Source organism: Xyrauchen texanus, chromosome 48 (assembly GCF_025860055.1).
Source record: "Xyrauchen texanus isolate HMW12.3.18 chromosome 48, RBS_HiC_50CHRs, whole genome shotgun sequence".
Taxonomy (NCBI): domain Eukaryota; kingdom Metazoa; phylum Chordata; class Actinopteri; order Cypriniformes; family Catostomidae; genus Xyrauchen; species Xyrauchen texanus.
This window is the reverse complement of record NC_068323.1, coordinates 1,427,278-1,448,070: the sequence shown is the minus strand read 5'-3', so window position 1 is coordinate 1,448,070 and position 20,793 is coordinate 1,427,278. Positions and strand designations below refer to the sequence as shown.

The window sequence follows — 20,793 nt, the reverse complement described above, 5'->3', positions numbered from 1 at the left end:
TATTTTAATTTTGTTTTTATCATAAATGTGAAAATTCTGTAATTTTCTCTTGTTTTTTCAAACTTTTATGACTCTCTTTCTTCTGTGAGACACATAAGATGTTAGACAGAATGTGAATGTCACCGATTCACTTTCATTGCATCTTTTGTCCCATACAAACAGAGTGAATAGTTATGTTCCACAAGAGAGTGTAAGTATAAATGTGTACATATTCTTTCATGTTTGACTTGAACACTCAGTACAGATCCAGTGCACTGCTGTTGTAAGTGCTCGCACATGTTGATCATTTCTGACCTCTAGTGGACAAACAGTGTTTTACTGCTTTCACATATACAGTGATTAAAACATGAAAGGCTTATTTTATTGTTCAGGTTTAAGCACATTGTGAATGAATATTTCTGAATATTAAAAACTACTTATGAGAACAATATTGTTGTATCTTTATGTTGGTGATAACAGTACTATTCAATGTGTCCTGTCATAAATAATCATAATAACTGGTGATAATCTTAAACAGTGAAACTCATCTGATTAGAAAACAAATCAATATTTATTTTACCATGTTCTTTGTAACCATACAGTAAAAAAAAATACATTTTTGGGGGATGTAATACTGTACATACAAATTGGTCAAAATATATCCAAGGAAAAAACATTTTATTATTGAAAATGTGAAATATTTATTGGAGCATTTAAATTCATCATCAAGAGTGACGATAAACTCAAAAGCAGTAAAATATTATTTGGCATTGTCTGCACATATCCTAATTAATATTCATGTGTTTTGACACTTCATGATGGTGATGTCACTTCTCTTCTGGATGTGATGTCATAAACTAGTACAGCAACAGCAGCCACGCCCACCAGAGCAGAGAGGACCAATCGGATCACAGCTTCAGTGAAAGCACAACAGTGAACACAATCTGAGGAAATAACAGAACAAACAGATGATAGCTGGACTGAGCCGTTTATGAACTAATATTGAAATAGTTTCGACTAGTTTAACTTCAATCAGAACTCACAACAGTGAATCAAAGAAATTAATTTGCATTTTCAGAGACTGTAAACAATCAATAAACTCACCACCTGAACACGTCTGATAGACTTCAGTAATGTTGAGATGTTTAGTCTGGTTTCTGATGGGATTGTTGATCACACAGCTGTAGATGTCGTTCTCCTGATATTCCACCTCCAGATGTAAAGATACAGTACTGCTGAGATCAGACACACTGATGGAGGACAATAAACTGTTTCCTTTGTACCAGGAGAGAGTCACCTGTGTCACATTCACCACTGAACACACCAACACACATTTAGAGCTTGAAGAACATTGAGAAGAGTCTCTGATGATCACAGGAACCGGCAGATGAGCTGGAAAACATCAGAGAATGATCAGAAATGAGAATAAACACAATGAACAGTAAATACATAAATGCTTTTTCTTGTCAGTGTTGTGTGAATGTGTGAATGTGTGAATATGTGAGGGTGTGAATGAGTGAGTGTGTGTGAATGTGTGAGTGAGTGAATGTGTGTGAATGTGTGAGTGAGTGAATGTGTGAGTGAGTGAATGTGTGAGTGTGTGAATGTGTGAGTGAGTGTGTGTGAATGTGTAAGTGTGTGTGAGTGCGTGAGTGAGTGAATGTGTGAGTGCGTGAATGAGTGAATGTGTGTGTGTGAATGTGTTAGTGTGTGTGTGAATGAGTGAGTGTGTGTGTGAATGTGTGAGTGTGTGAATGTGTGAGTGTGTGTGTGTGAGTGTGTGTGTGAGTGAGTGTGTGAATGTGTGAGTGTGTGAGTGAGTGTGTGAATATGTGCGTGTGTGAGTGTGTAAGTGTGTGTGAGTGTGTGAATGTGTGAGTGTGTGAATGAGTGAATGTGTGAGTGAGTGAATGTGTGAGTGTGTGAATGTGTGAGTGAGTGTGTGTGAATGTGTAAGTGTGTGTGAGTGCGTGAGTGAGTGAATGTGTGAGTGTGTGAATGAGTGAATGTGTGTGTGAGTGTGTGTGTGTGTGTGTGTGAATGTGTTAGTGAGTGTGTGAATGAGTGAGTGTGTGTGTGAATGTGTGAGTGTGTGAATGTGTGAGTGTGTGTGTGTGAGTGAGTGTGTGAGTGTGTGAATGTGTGAGTGTGTGAGTGAGTGTGTGAATATGTGCGTGTGTGAGTGTGTAAGTGTGTGTGAGTGCGTGAATGTGTGAGTGTGTGAATGAGTGAATGTGTGTGTGAGTGTGTGAATATGTGTGTGTGAATGTGTGAGTGTGTGAATGAGTGTGAGTGTGTGTTTGTGTGTGTGTGTGTGTGTGTGTGAATGTGTGAGTGTGAATGTGTGAGAATGTGTGTGAATGTGTAAGTGTGTGAGTGAGTGAATGTGTGAGTGAGTGAATGTGTGAGTGAGTAGTGAATGTGTCAGTCAGTTAGTAAGTGAATGTGTCAGTGAGTGAGTGAGTGAATGTGTGAGTGTGAATGTGTGAGAATGTGTGTGAATGTGTAAGTGTGTGAATGTGTAAGTAAGTGAATGTGTCAGTGAGTGAGTGAGTGAATGTGTGAGAGAGTGAATGTGTGAGTGTGTGAATGTGTGAGTCTGTGAATGTGTGAGATTGTGTGTGAATGAATGAATGTGTGAGTAAGTGAATGTGTCAGTGAGTTAGTAAGTGAATGTGTCAGTGAGTGAGTGTGAATGTGTGAGTGTGTGAATGAGTGAGTGTGTGTGAATGTGTGAGTGAGTGAATGTGTGAGTGTGTGAATGTGTGAGTGAGTGTGTGTGAATGTGTAAGTGTGTGTGAGTGCGTGAGTGAGTGAATCTGTGAGTGTGTGAATGAGTGAATGTCTGTGTGAATGTGTTAGTGAGTGTGTGAATGAGTGAGTGTGTGTGAGTGTGTGAATGTGTGAGTGTGTGAATGAGTGAGTGTGTGAGTGAGTGTGTGAATGAGTGTGTGTGTGTGAATGTGTGAGTGTGTGAGTGTGAATGTGTAAGTGTGTGAATGTGTGAGTGTGTGAATGAGTGAGTGTGTGTGAATGTGTGAGTGAGTGAATGTGTGAGTGTGTGAATGAGTGAGTGTGTGTGAATGTGTGAGTGAGTGAATGTGTGAGTGAGTGAATGTGTGAGTGAGTGTGTGTGAATGTGTAAGTGTGTGTGAGTGCGTGAGTGAGTGAATGTGTGAGTGTGTGAATGAGTGAATGTGTGTGTGAATGTGTGTGTGTGAATGTGTTAGTGAGTGTGTGAATGAGTGAGTGTGTGTGTGAATGTGTGAATATGTGAGTGTGTGTGTGTGTGAGTGAGTGTGTGAATGTGTGAGTGAGTGTGTGAATATGTGAGTGTGTGTGTGTGTGAATGTGTGAGTGAGTGAATGTGTGAGTGTGTGAATGTGTGAGTGAGTGAATCTGTGAGTGTGTGAATGAGTGAATGTGTGTGTGAATGTGTTAGTGAGTGTGTGAATGAGTGAGTGTGTGAATGTGTGAGTGTGTGAATGAGTGAGTGTGTGTGAATGTGTGAGTGAGTGAATGTGTGAGTGTGTGAATGTGTGAGTGAGTGTGTGTGAATGTGTAAGTGTGTGTGAGTGCGTGAGTGAGTGAATCTGTGAGTGTGTGAATGAGTGAATGTGTGTGTGAATGTGTTAGTGAGTGTGTGAATGAGTGAGTGTGTGTGAGTGTGTGAATGTGTGAGTGTGTGAATGAGTGAGTGTGTGTGAATGTGTGAGTGAGTGAATGTGTGAGTGTGTGAATGTGTGAGTGAGTGTGTGTGAATGTGTAAGTGTGTGTGAGTGCGTGAGTGAGTGAATGTGTGAGTGTGTGAATGAGTGAATGTGTGTGTGAGTGTGTGTGTGTGAATGTGTTAGTGAGTGTGTGAATGAGTGAGTGTGTGTGTGAATGTGTGAATATGTGAGTGTGTGTGTGTGAGTGAGTGTGTGAATGTGTGAGTGAGTGTGTGAATATGTGAGTGTGTAAGTGTGTGTGAGTGCGTGAATGTGTGAGTGTGTGAATGAGTGAATGTGTGTGTGAGTGTGTGAATATGTGTGTGTGAATGTGTGAGTGAGTGTGTGAATGTGTGAGTGTGTGAATGAGTGAGTGTGTGAATGTGTGAGTGAGTGTGTGAATGAGTGTGTGTGTGTGTTTGTGTGTGTGAATATGTGAGTGTGAATGTGTGAGAATGTGTGTGAATGTGTGAATGAATGAATGTGTGAGTGAGTAGTGAATGTGTCAGTGAGTTAGTAAGTGAATGTGTCAGTGAGTGAGTGAGTGAATGTGTGAGTGAGTGAATGTGTGAATGTGTGAGAATGTGTGTGAATGTGTAAGTGTGTGAATGTGTGTGAATGTGTAAGTGAATGTGTCAGTGAGTGAGTGAGTGAATGTGTGAGTGAGTGAATGTGTGAGTGTGTGAATGTGTGAGATTGTGTGTGAATGTGTGAATGAATGAATGTGTGAGTAAGTGAATGTGTCAGTGAGTTAGTAAGTGAATGTGTCAGTGAGTGAGTGTGTGAATGTGTGAGTGTGTGAATGAGTGAGTGTGTGTGAGTGCGTGAGTGAGTGAATGTGTGAGTGTGTGAATGAGTGAATGTGTGTGTGAATGTGTTAGTGAGTGTGTGAATGAGTGAGTGTGTGAATGTGTGAGTGTGTGAATGAGTGTGTGTGTGTGTGTGAATGTGTGAGTGTGAATGTGTGAGAATGTGTGTGAATGTGTAAGTGTGTGAATGTGTAAATGTGTGAGTGAGTGTGTGTGAACGAGTGAGTGAATGTGTGAGTGAGTGTATGTGAATGAGTGTGTGTGAATGTGTGTGAGTGAATTTGTGAGTGAGTGAATGTGTGAATGTGTGAGTGAGTGAATGTGTGAGTGAGTGAATGTGTGAGTGTTGAGTGAGTGTTTATTGAGTGTTTATTGAGTGTTGAGTGAGTGTTTGTTGAGTGAGTGTTTATTGAGAGTTTGTTGAGTGAGTGTTTAATGAGTGTTGAGTGAGTGTTTATTGAGTGTTGAGTGAGTGTTTATTGAATGTTGAGTGAGTGTTTATTGAGTGTTGAGTGAGTGTTTGTTGAGTGAGTGTTTATTGAGTGTTGAGTGAGTGTTTATTGAGTGTTGAGTGAGTGTTGAGTGAGTGTTTGTTGAGTGAGTGTTTATTGAGTGTTGAGTGAGTGTTTATTGAGTGTTGAGTGAGTGTTGAGTGAGTGTTGAGTGAGTGTTGAGTGAGTGTTTATTGAGTGTTTATTGAGTGTTGAGTGAGTGTTAATTGAGTGTTGAGTGAGTGTTGAGTGAGTGTTTATTGAGTGTTTATTGAGTGTTGAGTGAGTGTTGATTGAGTATTTGTTGAGTGAGTGTTTATTGAGTGTTGAGTGAGTGTTTATTGAGTGTTGAGTGAGTGTTGAGTGAGTGTTTATTGAGTGTTGAGTGAGTGTTTGTTGAGTGAGTGTTTATTGAGTGTTGAGTGAGTGTTTATTGAGTGTTTATTGAGTGTTTATTGAGTGTTGAGTGAGTGTTTATTGAGTGTTGAGTGAGTGTTGAGTGTTGATTGAGTGTTGAGTGAGTGTTTGTTGAGTGAGTGTTTATTGAGTGTTGAGTGAGTGTTGAGTGTTGATTGAGTGTTGAGTGAGTGTTTGTTGAGTGAGTGTTTATTGAGTGTTGAGTGAGTGTTTATTGAGTGTTTATTTAGTGTTGAGTGAGTGTTTATTGAGTGTTGAGTGAGTGTTGAGTGTTTATTGAGTGTTGAATGAGTGTTTATTGAGTGTTGAGTGTTTATTGAGTGTTGAGTGAGTGTTTGTTGAGTGAGTGTTTATTGAGTGTTGAGTGAGTGTTTATTGAGTGTTTATTGAGTGTTTATTGAGTGTTTATTGAGTGTTGAGTGAGTGTTGAGTGAGTGTTTATTGAGTGTTTATTGAGTGTTGAGTGAGTGTTTATTGTTTGTTGAGTGAGTGTTGAGTGTTTATTGAGTGTTGAGTGAGTGCTGAGTGTTAAGTGAGTGTTTATTGAGTGTTGAGTGAGTGTTTATTGAGTGTTTATTGAGTGTTGAGTGAGTGTTTATTGAGTGTTGAGTGAGTGTTTATTGAGTGTTTATTGAGTGTTGAGTGAGTGTTTATTGAGTGTTTATTGAGTGTTGAGTGAGTGTTTGTTGAGTGAGTGTTTATTGAGTGTTGAGTGAGTGTTTATTGAGTGTTGAGTGAGTGTTTATTGAGTGTTGAGTGTGTGTTTATTGAGTGTTGAGTGAGTGTTTATTGAGTGTTGAGTGAGTGTTGAGTGTTTATTGAGTGTTGAGTGAGTGTTTATTGAGTGTTGATTGAGTGTTGAGTGTTTATTGAGTGTTGATTGAGTGTTGAGTGTTTATTGAGTGTTGATTGAGTGTTGAGTGTTTATTGAGTGTTTATTGAGTGTTGATTGAGTGTTGAGTGTTTATTGAGTGTTTATTGAGTGTTGAGTGAGTGTTGAGTGAGTGTTGAGTGAGTGTTGAGTGTTTATTGAGTGTTGAGTGAGTGTTTATTGAGTGTTGATTGAGTGTTTATTGAGTGTTGAGTGAGTGTTTATTGAGTGTTGAGTGAGTGTTGAGTGAGTGTGTGTTTACTGAGTGTATAGATGCTGAACAGTGAAATGTTTGACATCTATTACTCCAGTATATCTTGTTATTGAACATGTGATGATGCAGCAGATGCTTTTGTGACACAGAAATGATGAACATAACAAGTCATTTATCAAACAAGAGCAACAACATCTGCAGTTTTACACCGATACGATCTGAGAATAGATTTAATCAAGAAGAAATTACAGACATCAAATGTAGAAAAGTAAATATAGAGGAAAGAAACGTTGTTTTATAGTTATTATACTGTCAGATAAATGACATAATACACGATCATTAGAAAGAAAATAATGATCTGACTGAATCTATTAATATCATTTCAAATATATGAATCAGTCTGAAATATCTTTATAGATTCTGAAAATGATTATTAATATAATGATGAAGACAGACGACACTGTAACACTCACCATAAACTGTGACACTGAAATAATTTGTCGTTTTCTTCCCAGTTATGATGATTAGTTGATAATGTCCAGCGTGTTCAGTTGTGACGTTTGTGATGGTGAGATCTCCAGTCTGATGGTTCAGATGCAGTCGACCTCTGAATCTCCCAAGAACATCATCATATGTAGAGACGATCTTTCTCTTGATTCTAGCGATGCGAATGTGTTCAGGTCCAAATGTCCACTCGATCTCATCATCATCTTGTATTTGATTAAGATCAGTGTGTAAAGTGACAGAATCTCCCTTCATCACTGACACTGACTTCACTTTATCTGGATCAACACCAAACACACCTGCACAACAAACAATGTGAACTTGAACTTTTATTTTGATCTTTGAAACACGTTTTGCACACATTAAATGAGGAATAACTTGTAGTCAATGAAGTGTTGAAACAGATTCATGAAAACTGATAAATGAATAAGATGTTCAATAGTTCTCCACTGAAATAACAGCAAATACAAACAGAAATATTTGTGTAATGATACTGACTGAAAGTAAAATGAGTCTGATGATATGATGTCTTCAAAGCGTTACATTTAATACAATCATTTATTGATGATATAAAGTGTTATTTACACAGATCAACTGAATATTTCTCATAAAAACAGCAAACAATGATGTTGATAGTCCTTTACAATAAACTGTCAATAAATAAGAAAGAAAGTTGACTTACCGACCACATGCCACAAGAACAAACACAATAAAAGCCATGTGTGAAACATTATTCATTGAAATAACTCAACACAAGTCTGAAATCACCAGATATTTCAACTAAACTATCTTGAGTGACGACAACTGGAGGAGGGGAGAGTTTATAAAGTTCTGTCGAGAGAGAGAGAGAGGGAGAGAGGGAGAGAGAGAGAGAGAGAGAGAGGAAGAGAAAGAGAGAGAGACACATACAGAGAGACAGAGAGAGGAAGAGAGAGAGAGGAAGAGAGAGAGACTGAGAGAGAGAGAGAGTTAGTGAGAGAGAATGTGTGTGAGAGAGAGAGATAGAGGAAGAGAAAGAGAGAGAGACACATACAGAGAGACAGAGAGAGGAAGAGAGAGAGAGGAAGAGAGAGAGACTGAGAGAGAGAGAGAGTTAGTGAGAGAGAATGTGTGTGAGAGAGAGAGATAGAGGAAGAGACAGAGAGAGTGTTTGTGTGTGTGTATGTGAGTGAGTGAATGTGTGAGTGTGTGTGTGTGTGTGTGTGTCTAAATCAATAAAAATGTCTCTGAGGCTCCTTCAAATGTTGTTTGAATCACATTTACTGCAGTTTTATTTCAGTAACTCGGATAAGTGTACTTTGGTCATGATGGGGAAGTTTACCAAGACACTTGACTAAAGTTCACACATATATTCATGTGAAGCTATTTCAGCATTATCTTGTTATTTTCTCAATTCACACTTTGACTTCTAATGAGCCACGAGTTCCTGTAGAGAAGTTTGACCGCAGAAACAACCTCCCCCATTAATAATACTTTCAAATACTTTATTTCTATATTATTAATTGAATGTTCGATATTATTTATATATTGTTATTATTTATTATTATGTCTTTATTTGCACAGGTGTTTTGTACCTTCTGTCACTTCTAAAGTGTTCAATGGCACATTTAGGCAGATCATTGGCATTATTTTGTGTTCTCTCTTCTCATTTCACACTGACTTTGTGTTCATCACTTTGAGTTCCAGTAGAGGCAGAACACTTCCTGATGTTTTACAATGTCTATTTCAGCAGAAGCATCTCGAGTACCGACACATATAATATTCTTACTGTGTGTTTAGAGATATTAAACTTTGCATTGTGTATTCATTGCCTTCTATCTGTGCTTGTCTCTTCTCTTTCTCTCTAGATATGACATTTCTATCTTATTGAATGGCTGAATAGATTCTCCACACAGACACATTTAAGATGTGTATTTTTCAGAATTAGTTTTGTTGATTGTCACATATACGCTCACAAGGTATATGTTCTATTATGATTTATTGAGAGCAACAGCTCACTCAATACCATGTGCAATACTTCCGGCATCTCACAACACTCACCACTCGAGTCGCACACCTTACGTCATACACTCCCCAAAGCCTTATGGGTAATGTAGTATTAAACATCCCAACACATCTCCCCTTTTAAAACAACATAACACCCATTACAACAGAGAAGTAACACTTATTAAGACAATCAAATTAGAACAACATTCCAGTCAGTTTACCTTCAAAATATTTGAGACACATCAATGAGAACTACTGTTACTAACTACTACTGAGAAATACTGTTTCCTGAACAATAACATTTTCCGTATTATACCATAAACAACTCTTTAAACAAATAAGGGATATGATCCACTACTAGTCTCTATACCGAACTGGCAGTTTAATTACCCTGCCACTAGATGTCATTTTCAGACCAGGAACAGAGTCCAGTGGAACTTGCTCCGCATTCATGACAGATGTGGAATTCTCATGCGGTTTCTGCTTTAGTGGGGATTGTGAAAAACTGTCCATATCAGTCTTTGCAGAATCAGTTTCTGTGGGCCCCACTCTCTGTAAGTGACGCCTGTTACATCTCAGAACAGTTCCACTTTGTGTCTGCACCAAATAGGAACGTGGCTCCTTTGTGTGCTTCACCACCATACCTGATGTGGACCATGCTTTCTCCCCGTCCAACTTCAAGAGAACTTGATCTCCGGGGTTTAGGTGGGAAAGCATCCGGACTGAATGTCTTCTGTCAAAGAAGCGTTTGTAAGCAGCTTTAGCTTGTTTGTCCTTCTCAGCCACTTTGTCAAGACTGATAAGACATGGTCGCAAATTTTTCTCAAGAACAGGCAATGTAGTGCTGAATTTGGCGTCCCAACATTAGCTGAGCAGGGCTTGCACCGGTAGCTGCAATTGGAGTAGGCCTGTAGCTCAAGAGGGCCAAGTGAGGGTCGGGTTGGCGAAGGATATGCTTTGCTGTTTTAACAGCCCACTCAACAGCCCCATTGGACTGTGGGTAATGGGGGCTGCTAGTAGTGTGCTGGATGCCCCAGCCCTTACAAAAGTCCGCAAAGTCTATGCTGCTGAACTGAGTACCGTTATCAGAGTGTAATTCCCTTGGAATTCCCCATCTTGCGAACATCCCCTTCAGGGAGGTGATCACACTGCGGCTGCTAGTGGAGTGTAAATAGGCAATTTCAATGTCTCTAGAATACAAATCCACCACCACCAAATAATTTTTACCTCCAAATTCACACAGATCCTCTCCAATCGTGTGCCAGGCGCTGGGAGGAAGTTGGGTGGTGACCAAGGGCTCCTTTCTCTGGGTCGGTCTGTGCTCGTGACAGAAGGCACATTGAGATACCTTTGCATAAAGATCCGCCCCGATACCAGGCCACCAAACTGACATTTTTGCTCGTTCTCTACATTTGTTTAGCCCTTGGTGACCTTCATGCAATCGGTCAAGGATCTCTCGTCGTTGTGCGGTGGGAACTGTGATCCTGTCGCCATGTAAGAGTAGTCCCTCCGCCATGGACAATGATGCTCGTGCCGCATGATAAGCTATGAGTTCCGACGGCACGTGGTGTGGCCAAACTTCTTCTATGAAGCGCATCACCTTCCTCATAATCGGGTCGTTGGAAGTGGACTCACGAATTGAATTTAACTTGGGCTCTGACACTGGCCGGGTCTGAATCACAGCCTCCACATAAGCTTGCACATCCTCTTCGGTGTCTGAACCCTCTGACTAGGGCTGGGCGATAAAACGATAACGATAATTATCGCGATATAATTTTCCTCGATAAAACGATAACAACAGTTCGATAAATGCTCGATATAATGCTTACGCACTATGCGTAATGCTGCGCATGCGTTTTGCAGACCGGGCTTCCGAGTGCCGCACGCGGTGTTATTGACAGACACACAGTGGCTGACAGGCTTGAGGAGTTGAGTGAAGCAAGAAAAATGAGCGATAGTGGAGAAAATACAACGCCCACGACCAGCTCGGAGGACACAGACATCGTTGACAAGAAAGGTCACTCAACTTCAGTGGTTTGGAAATATTTTGGCTATTTGCGATCCGACAAAAAACAGAGCGACGTTCACTGCAAACTGTCGCGGACGACTAGTGCCATCAAAGACAGGCAATACCTCAAACTTGTTTCATCATTTAAAACAATGTCACCCATTAGAACACGAGGAAGCTAAGAAATTACAGTCCCAATCCCAAATAAGTGTTAGTAGCCGTCGACCATCTACAAGCACCAATGCGACTCAGCAAAGTATCATATCATCATTTTCACACGCCGTGCCTTACGACAAAAAAACCAAAAGACACGAAGACATCACAAAAGCAGTTGCTTATTGCATTGCAAAAGACATGCTTCCCATTAGCGTTAGTCGAAAATGAGGGATTTAAGAAGCTTATCCGCGTCCTTGACTCCAGATACGAGCTACCTGGCAGAAAACATTTTTCACAGACAGCGATTCCCGAATGTACACGGAGTGCAGGGAGAAGGTAGAGCCAGCTGCAAAATGTGCAATTCTTCGCCTCTACTTCTGATATGTGGTCTAGTCGCACATCTGAGCCTTATCTGAGCCTCACTGTTCATTTTATTGACAAAGACTGGAATCTTCAGAGTAAATGCCTCCAAACGGCTTACTTTCCAGAAGACCATACAGGTGAAGTTATTGCCCAAGGAATGATTGAAGCACTCGCCTCCTGGGGGCTGAGTGAAGACCGACAAGTGTGCATCACAACTGATAGTGGTGCAAACATGGTAAAAGCCACTTCACTCAACAAATGGACACGACTTCAGTGTTTTGGGCATCGACTACACCTGGCTATTGGTAAGTTTTAGTCTCCGTTCTCCATTTAGTAACAAAACTGCTGTAGAAGTAATAATATAATAATAATAATAATAAAAAAGAAAATAATTTAAGAAGAATCAAATCATTATTTTATTACTCCTTTGTTCTTAAATGTTAGTGATTATAAGCATGAAGCAATATTTAAAACTGAAAAATATGCTGATTTAAATTGTAATAAATATGATTAAAAAAATAATAAATATGAATAAAATGATGATAAAAAAGTAAAATTTTAAAAGAATCAATACTAATTAGTCCTTTGTTCTTAAAGGTTAGTGATTACAAACATGAAGCAATATTTGAACCTGAAACATATGCTTATTTGAATATTTAATATGAATATTCTGTTATAATATATATATCTGTTTAGAACTTCAGATGTTTTTTTTAACATACTATTGTGGACTTACTCAGATACTTTCTTTGCTCATATTTTTCTCTATTTCCTTTCCTTCCTCAGAAAGAGCGGGAAGGACAAGAGGATGGATCGAGCTGTTGGGCTTTGTAAAAAGTAGTGGCTGCCTTCTCCTTCTCCTGGAAAAAGAAGAGAGACCTTGCAACTGCTCAGGAAGAACTTAAACTACCGAAGCACAAGCTGGTGACAGAGTCACCTACCAGGTGGGGCTCCCGTCAAAAGATGGTGGCAAGGATGATTGAGCAGCACAAGGCTATCTCTCAGGTACTCACTGCTGACAAGAAAACCAGGCACTTGGTGCCCACCTGGCAGGACATTGAAGTGCTGGAGTCAATGAATGAGGCCTTAAAGCCACTTCTTGAGTTCACAGATTCACTCTCTGGTGAATCTTATGTGAGTGTGTCCTACCTTAAGCCTGTGCTGCACCTCTTCAGAACAGAGCTCCTGAATCCCTCTGATGATGACACACAGCTCACAAAGGACATAAAGACAGCAGTCAAAGAATATCTCAATGAGAAGTACGATGATGAGATAACAGACGAACTGCTTGATATGGCATCCTTGCTTGACCCGCGCTTCAAGACTCAATATATCAGGCCAGACAAGATTGAAGCCATCAAAACAAGAGCAGTGACTGAGATTCTGAGAATGGAGGGAGACCAAGGCCCATCCACTTCACAGGCTTCATGCAGAACAGAAGAAATAGAGGCAGAGGGAGGCGCTGCTGCAGCTCTTCCTCTTCCTGTAAAGAAGCAGAGGAAGTCACTGGGCAGTTTTTTTAAGAAGCCATGCCCCAGCAACACAGGACTCAGTGACATGCAGTCAGTGGAGGGGAGCTGGAAAACTATCTCATGGGTCCAGATGCAGACAGTGAAACAGAACCCCTGGATTGGTGGAAGGTGTATGACAAAAAGTTTCCTAAAGTGAGCCAACTAGCAAGGCGCTACTTGTGCATCCCTGCTACCAGCTCCCCCTCTGAGAGGATTTTTAGCACAGGAGGGAACATTGTGACCTGTCACAGGGCAGCTTTAAAACCTGAAACTGTAGACAGGCTTGTCTTTCTTGCCCGTAACTTGTAGAGTAAAAAAAAAAAATGCTGACCACAGTTAAGATTTTTCTTTTATTTATTTTATTTATCTTGTCAATCAATGTCATTTATTTATAAGGTTTGGCATGCTGGCATTTTTGTTTATTGACAAATATTATCTTTAAAGCACTTTAATTTTGCATTTGCAGTCAGCAGAGCCAAGTGTCATATTATTACAGTTCTTGATTTTTCTATAAAGATATTTACTTTATATATTCTGTTCTATTTATATAAATAATATTCTACTCTATTAATGTTGATTTTAGTAATGAATACATACATCTACCTCAGTTTTGATCAATTGTTCACCTGTTTGGGAAGTGTTTGTCATGTTTTGACAATAAAGAATAGTTTAAAACCACAATTAACTATCTGGTTTCTACATCTTTCACTCAGGAACAAAAATATGCCTTTAATCTTCAAAGAAATAAAGATTTGAAATTTATCGTGATAATTATCGATATCGACTGATATGGAAAATTATATCGTGATATTTTTTTTGGGTCATATCGCCCAGCCCTACCTCTGACTCTGTTATGGGGTTGCGTGACAGAGTATCAGCCACAACTAATGACTTGCCGGGGACATGGATGGCTTTCACGTTGAAACGCATCAGGCGCATTAGCAGACGTTGACAGCGCAAAGGTGTTTTGTCTAGATCATAAGTGTTAATCAGGGGAACCAGGGGCTTATGGTCCGTTTGCAGTGTAAACTCACCCAGGCCCAGTAGATAACAGGAAAGCCGCTCACATGCCCAAACCGCAGCCAGACATTCTTTCTCTATTTGAGAGTATTTCAATTCAGCACAGGATAAGGTTCTGGAGCAGAAAGCTATAGGAAGTGTCTTGTCGCCATGGATTTGCAACAGAGTGGCACCCAGTCCGAAACTGCTGGCATCCGCGGACACAATGGTAAGTTTAGTGACGTCATAGAAGGCTAAAACTGGAGCAGAGGACAGCATTGCCTTTATTTTGCTAAAAGCCTGCTGCTGTTGCGTGTCCCATAGCCATGCAGAATCTTTCTTGAGCAGTTCGTTGAGTGGGTGCAACACCGTGGACAAGTCAGGTAGAAACTTTCCGAGGTAATTTACCATACCTAGCACTTGTCGGAGTTGGGTGATGTTTTTGGGGCATGGCAGGTCTGTAATCGCTTTGACTTTATCCGGATCGGGTTTCACGCCATCACTGCTAATGATGTGCCCAAAGAAACGGAGCTCTGTCTTACTGAAATGGCATTTGTCTTTATTGAGCTTCAGTCCTGACCCCAGGATTGTCTGCAAAACCGCCTCCAGATTCTTATCATGTCTCTCTTGATCTCTGCCATACACCAGCACATCGTCCATGACTACTACACAGCCTTCATGTCCCTCCAGCAGCTTGGTCATCTCCCTCTGAAAGATCTCAGGAGCTGATGTGATCCCAAAGGGAAGTCTCTGAAAACAAAATCTGCCTCTTGGAGTGATAAACGTCGTAAGCATTGAACTATTGCAGTCCAACGGGATTTGCCAGAATCCAGATGATGCGTCAAGCGTTGAGAACAATTTAGCCCCTGACAGCTTAACAGCAATGTCCTCCAGGGTAGGCAGCATGAAATATTCTCTTTTCACTGCTTTGTTGAGGCGCTTTAAGTCTACACATATCCTGACTTTGCCATTTTTCTTGGCTACTGGGACCATTGGAGCGCACCAGTCAGTGGGCTGTGTAACTTCGCGTATTATCTGCATGGACTGCATTCGCTGTAGCTCCTCATCAACCTTCTGGATCAATGGAAAAGGCACCCTGCGTGGTGTTGCTAAACTGTAGGGTTGTACATCTGACTTCAATTCAATTTTTATCGGCTTGCAGTTCAGACAGCCAATTTCCCGAATACTTCTGCCCGAATGTGGTCTGCTCTGGCTACCAGTCTCATAGCACAGGCCGCACTTCTGCTGAGAAGGTTATTTGAATAATGTCCATCGACTACATAAATCCAAAATTGGTGACGAGCTGCATTTCTTTCAGTCTCAGCAAAAAATTTTCCTATTGCTTTCACATTGCCACCGGGACTGTTAAGCTGTATTGCAGTTTTGTTCAACGGAGGGCGCTGTGGCAGACTTTGGTAAGTGTCATTGGACATAATCGTGATGTCAGCCCCCGTGTCGATTTTAAAGGTTACTGTTTTACAACACACAGGAAGACTCACCAGCCAGTCAGACTCTGAATCACTTTTCTCAATACTGCCCAGAAAGTATGCTTCACAGTCATCATTATCGCTGTATCGCACATGTACAGCTCTCACAGCCTTGCTTTGGCAGACAGCAGCAAAGTGTCCGAGTTTACTGCATTTACGGCATTGCTTATTATATGCGGGGCAGTCACGTGGCCCATGACATCTATTGCAACGTGAACACAGTTTATCTTCTGTTTGTTTATCCCCGTGCTGTCCCTTCTTGTTTATTCTCTTACCAGTATCGCGGTGTTTACCTCTATGCCGCTGCTGCAACTTCAACGGACATCGCCACTGCCGAATTTTGCGTTTTTACGAGCTCTGCCTGTCGTGCCATCTGCACTGCTCTCTCAAGTGTCAAATCCAGTGCTCGAATTGAGTCAAGTCTTATGGGGGGTCCCCAAGTTTTTTTACGGGGGTGGATGTAGGTTTAGTCTTGCAATATACACTTTATACAAAATATACAATATATTTAATCATAATATGCATAAATATATCTTATTTATTAAAAACGCTTGATAAAGAATTATATAGACTAATGTATATATATATATATATATATATATATATATATATATATATATATATATATATATATATATATATAATTATTCTTTTAAATACTGGATTTAGAGGGCAGCAGACCCAAAACAGCAACTATGGCAAATATACCAGGGCACTACATATAAGGCTCTTGAAGTTAATGCAAGTAACTTCAAAATACATTGAAATGTCTCAAAATCAGTAGAAAAAAATCAGATGGCTTCCAGACTCACTGGATGGTATCACTGTCAGATTCAACAGTGGCACAGGAATAATTATTTCATAATGTCTCCGAAAGCAGTGATAAAAGAGCAGTGAGTAACTTCAAAAGGATATCTATCTTCACAACTTTTTTATTACTTAAACATACAAGTACTTACTTGATCACAGAAATAAATTATATTTTATTGTATTATTATTTTGATTTGTAATAATATTTCATAAAATTACTGTTTTTACTGTATTTTGCATCAAATCAATGCAGGCTTGGTGAGCAGAAGAGACTCTTGAACTTTTGAACAGTAGTGTACATCCAACAGAATGATTCTAGCTTTTTTTTACCAATGTAATCGTAATCCTTTTATTGTCATTGTAACCTGTACAGTGAAATTTAAAAGTGCCAAAAAATTTTTTTTACCAATGTAGTTTTTACCCTAAAAACAACTGGATGATTAATGTGGATTATGTGACACTGTGATAATAATGTTTGTTCCAAAAGACTTGATTAAATGGATGAAACTTGTTTATTAGATATTAAACACATAGATTGTGACAAAACAGTGCGATTTTTACATAGTTACGTCCAGTAGGTGGCGGAAAATCACTGTTATGAGTGAGTAAGTCAGCAACTATTCAACGACCATTTCAGTGAAAAAGGCTGCTTTATTCAGAAACAAACAATGCCATGGCAATCAATGTCAATTATTGCTATTTCAAGAGTGAATCCCGCATAAATGCGTATGTAATTCCCGAAACTTTGTGTTTACGTGGCCATTGGTCCTGGCTGGCAGCATGAAAAACAAGTTTTATACAAATTCTGAATGGAAATTAGAAAGCACACAACGATCGCTCCCTTTACTAAAAAGCTGTTATCCATCTCCGTCGAGATCTCTAGCACTCCCGTAGAACCAGGACTATTAATAATGAAAAAAATAGTAACTTAAGCTTAAATGTTTCCAATTTACGCAAGGAATACAAAAGCCCCGATATGGTGTGGGTAGATATAAAGTAGAAAGGTATATAGAGAGAGACAATTACCCCTCAAAAAAGTCGGTAAGAAGCTTTCTCTTCCCGACCTCGAGTGGAGGTTTATTTTTCTCCATTTTTTAAAAGTTAAAATTAGCTTCAACGGAGCGGCGCCAATCAAACAGTCCTGTCAGTCAATGATGTCATGCGCGAAGCACTCTTTAGATGTGGGGCGGAGCGTTTACATTTTAAAGAGACATGGCAACTAGCCAACTTTAAAAAAAAATATTGTAAATAATAAATTCACGAAATTTACCGTATCCATTGCATGCATTTAATCAGATTTGTTATTATTATTTTTTACTAAAATAAAAATATCTGAGGACCCCCTAATTCTATTTTTTACTTCTTATGGGGGTCCCTAATACCTTATGGGGGGTCCCGGATCCCCCAGCCCCCTCAATTCGAGCACTGGTCAAATCACTTTCCATCTGAAGTCTTTGTGACACACCACGGTCGGCTATTCCAATAACCAGTCTGTCGCGAATGTGTTCGTCTCTCTGTGCTCGAATTCACAATGCTCCGCCAGCTCATACAGTCCTCTAACAAAAGCTCGACTGATTCACCGGTCTTTTGCGACCGTTGGTGAAAGACTGCACGTTCATGTATTATATTTCTGCTGCGGTATGAAGTGTTCATTAAACTTGTCCACTACCTGCTGATAATCGCTGGAATGGGCGCCTCCGTGAACCGAAGCGGCTGAATATTGTCTCTGCATCCATCCCCATAGCGTATAGCAGTGAGTTTACTTGAGCGCCACCGTCCTCTTTATCCAACTTTGTAGCAATCCGAAATCGCTAGGCGTTGGATCCACAGAGGTGGAGGGCTGGCTAAAATCGAGCGATTCTGGAGCTTGAAACAACGACATCCCTTTTAGTTTGGTTAGCGGGTACGACGAACTTCTGACACCATGTCACATATACGCTCACACAAGGTATATGTTCTATTATGATTTATTGAGAGCAACAGCTCACTCAATACCATGTGCAATACTTCCGGCATCTCACAACACTCACCACTCGAGTCGCACACCTTACGTCATACACTCCCCAAAGCCTTATGGGTAATGTAGTATTAAACATCCCAACACATTGATATAGATTACTTTTCAATCACAGATCCGGCGATGAATCCCGCAGAAGTCAGAACTGTGTGTTGGTGGCCTCTAGTGGTGAACTGAGGAAACGGCAGATGTCCATGTGATATTTACATGTTCGCTGATGTTTTTAATTAAGATGTAGTTTCCCATTTTGTTTCTCTCAGATCTGAAGTTGTCGTTTTAAAGCCTTCATAAGACTGAGATACGCTGATTTTATTTGGTCCAAAAAGCTGAAGTCCAACAGAAGTGTCCATTAACCTTCAGTAATGATGAGTTTTGAGATTCTTCCCTCATTCCTACAGAATCTCTGTGATCTGATTGGCCGTCTCTGCTATGACGGGCGTGGCTACTATTGCTGACATCAGACCACTACGGGGAGACAATGTTGAACAATAATAATTATCACATACGATTTGGGCACAAGAGAAACAAACAGTATTTATTTATTTCTCTCTTTAACTTTGTATATTATTAAACTTAAATAAATATATTGGAATGCAAAACAAAACTGAAATAATACTCTAGCTGTCAGTGCAGTATTCAGTCAGTTTTGAATTGCTGAGATGAGACAGGAGACGGTGGCTCTAAGTATGATGATGATAGTAATGTGATTGCTGTAACCTATTTACAGTAGTCCTGTTGGGTAGGGTGAGTATGGTAGTTTCTGGTCCCAAGTCCTCTTTATGAATGGAGTAGCGTTAGCTCAGGAGTAATGACGGCATGCACACTGAATAGACCACGCCAGATAGGTGGCTACGATTTCTTTCTTTCTTTGAGACAATAATGATGGTTTGTGCCTGGGTTGGAAAACAGTTGTTGTAAGCTGTTGCCAGGAGCTGGCCTATGTCACCATTCTGAATTATATTTAAGTTTGAGTTAAAGTATTGCACTTCTGCACGTGATCTTCTTATGATTTGTCATACGAGTTTGTCTCATATTCTGTAATTCAGAGAAATCACTATGTGAAAATGGTTTGGGAGACTGGATATAGTTAAGTTATTCTAAGTTTTTTATTTTTATATGTTTTCTCTTAAATATGGACATTGTGTTCATGCTGCACTGAAGGAGTTGTGGAGGACGAGCTGCACTTTCTCACTCACTGCAGTAAATATGAGACCATTAGAAACACACACTTTACACATAGCCCATATTCAACTGAATTCCAGGACATAAATAATTTAGACAAACTCTCATATCTTATGGGACAGAAAATAATGTGTGTTCAGCTGGCAGTATGTGTCGTCCGGGGCTGGACTGGTAATCTGGCATACTGGGCATTTTCCCGGTGGTCTGATGCACTTTTGGCCAGATCAGGGGCGGAATGTCCATCAGGAGAATCGAGCGGGCCGGCGGTTTGGCCGTGAAACGCGCCGAATGGGCTGCAATAAGCAACAATGAGTCGCCGCGTTATGCAGAACGGACCACAAAACTGCACCGTGATATGCAGAATAGGACAGCGACCGTTGTGGTCGTGGCTCGCTTTCAATAGAAAGCAAGCCACTCCAGCCGCCCCCTGCATTGCTGCTCCTTCCCACGGGATTGAGGACGATGTGGCTGGCGATGGAGGCGATCTGGGGATGGCAGCATGTGCTGCTCCGCCGGGTACGCCCCCTCGGACCACCCGCCCCCAGCACGCTCGTTGACTCTCGTCCGTGCTCGAGGCAACAGCGGCTCACCTCACAGCCAGCCTGCTTATCCTCTGGAGCTCGAGGTGGATGAGCTCGCCGCTTCATCGGAGAGCGCAGCATCTGACGCGGATGACTCCCCTGGGCTGCCGCCTTTGGGCCAGCATGCCCAGGCTGAGGCTGACGCCCAGATGACCGACCAAAATGCTCACGCAAAAACACATCTTAACTTGTGTCCGGCATCTAGATTGGTTCGCAGCGATAGACCTGAAGGATGCGTACTTCCACGTCACAATTCTGCCTCGACACCGACCCTTTCTACGGTTCGCGTTCGATGGCCAGGCGTATCAGTACAAAGTCCTCCACTTCGGCATGTCTCTGTCCCCTCGTGTCTTCACGAAAGTCACAGAGGCAGCTCTTGCCCCGCTGCGAGAAGCCGACATTCACATACTCAATTACCTCGACGACTGGCTCATTCTGGCCCACTCATGAGAGTTACTATGCGCTCACAGAGACCAGACTCCGTCTCAATGTCAACACGCCTCACCAACGAGCGTGCGCAGTCGATGTTGAGCTGACTCGCCAGTTTCAGGCCAGATATTATAACTCTTCCAGAGGCTCCTGGGGCATATGACATCCATATGTCGCGCTGCGGGGTTGATGAATATGAGACCGCTTCAGCACTGGCTTCAGACTCGAGTTCCGAGACGAGCATGTTGCCGCGGCACGCACCGTGTGAC

The 20,793-nt window shown here is 40.9% G+C and overlaps 1 protein-coding gene across 2 annotated transcripts; it reads right to left on the bottom strand.

Annotated features, from left to right (window-relative positions):
• Nucleotides 1-571: 571 nt before the first annotated feature.
• On the bottom strand, nucleotides 572-12,786 carry LOC127639811 (uncharacterized). Of its 2 annotated transcripts, none has more exons than XM_052122062.1 (4): nucleotides 12,658-12,786; nucleotides 6,965-7,294; nucleotides 1,084-1,371; nucleotides 572-923 (listed from the first exon to the last, which is right to left on the bottom strand). In XM_052122062.1, the coding sequence occupies exons 2-4, from the start codon at nucleotides 7,248-7,250 to the stop codon at nucleotides 793-795; spliced, it is 705 nt and encodes a 234-aa protein (XP_051978022.1). In that variant the 5' UTR covers nucleotides 7,251-7,294; nucleotides 12,658-12,786; the 3' UTR covers nucleotides 572-792. The 2 variants fall into 2 exon arrangements, with proteins under 2 accessions (XP_051978022.1, XP_051978021.1); XM_052122061.1 differs by lacking the exon at nucleotides 12,658-12,786 and adding an exon at nucleotides 7,678-7,775.
• Between the last annotated feature and the right edge of the window lie 8,007 nt (nucleotides 12,787-20,793).

Excerpts from the sequence above, each read along its gene's own strand:
- LOC127639811 (XM_052122061.1), bottom strand. The coding sequence starts at position 7,726 with ATGTTTCACACATGGCTTTTATTGTGTTTGTTCTTGTGGCATGTGGTC. Across the intron at positions 7,295-7,677 it reads GTTCTTGTGGCATGTGGTCG|GTGTGTTTGGTGTTGATCCA; the intron begins GTAAGTCAACTT and ends TTTGTTGTGCAG. Across the intron at positions 1,372-6,964 it reads TTTCAGTGTCACAGTTTATG|CTCATCTGCCGGTTCCTGTG; the intron begins GTGAGTGTTACA and ends GATGTTTTCCAG.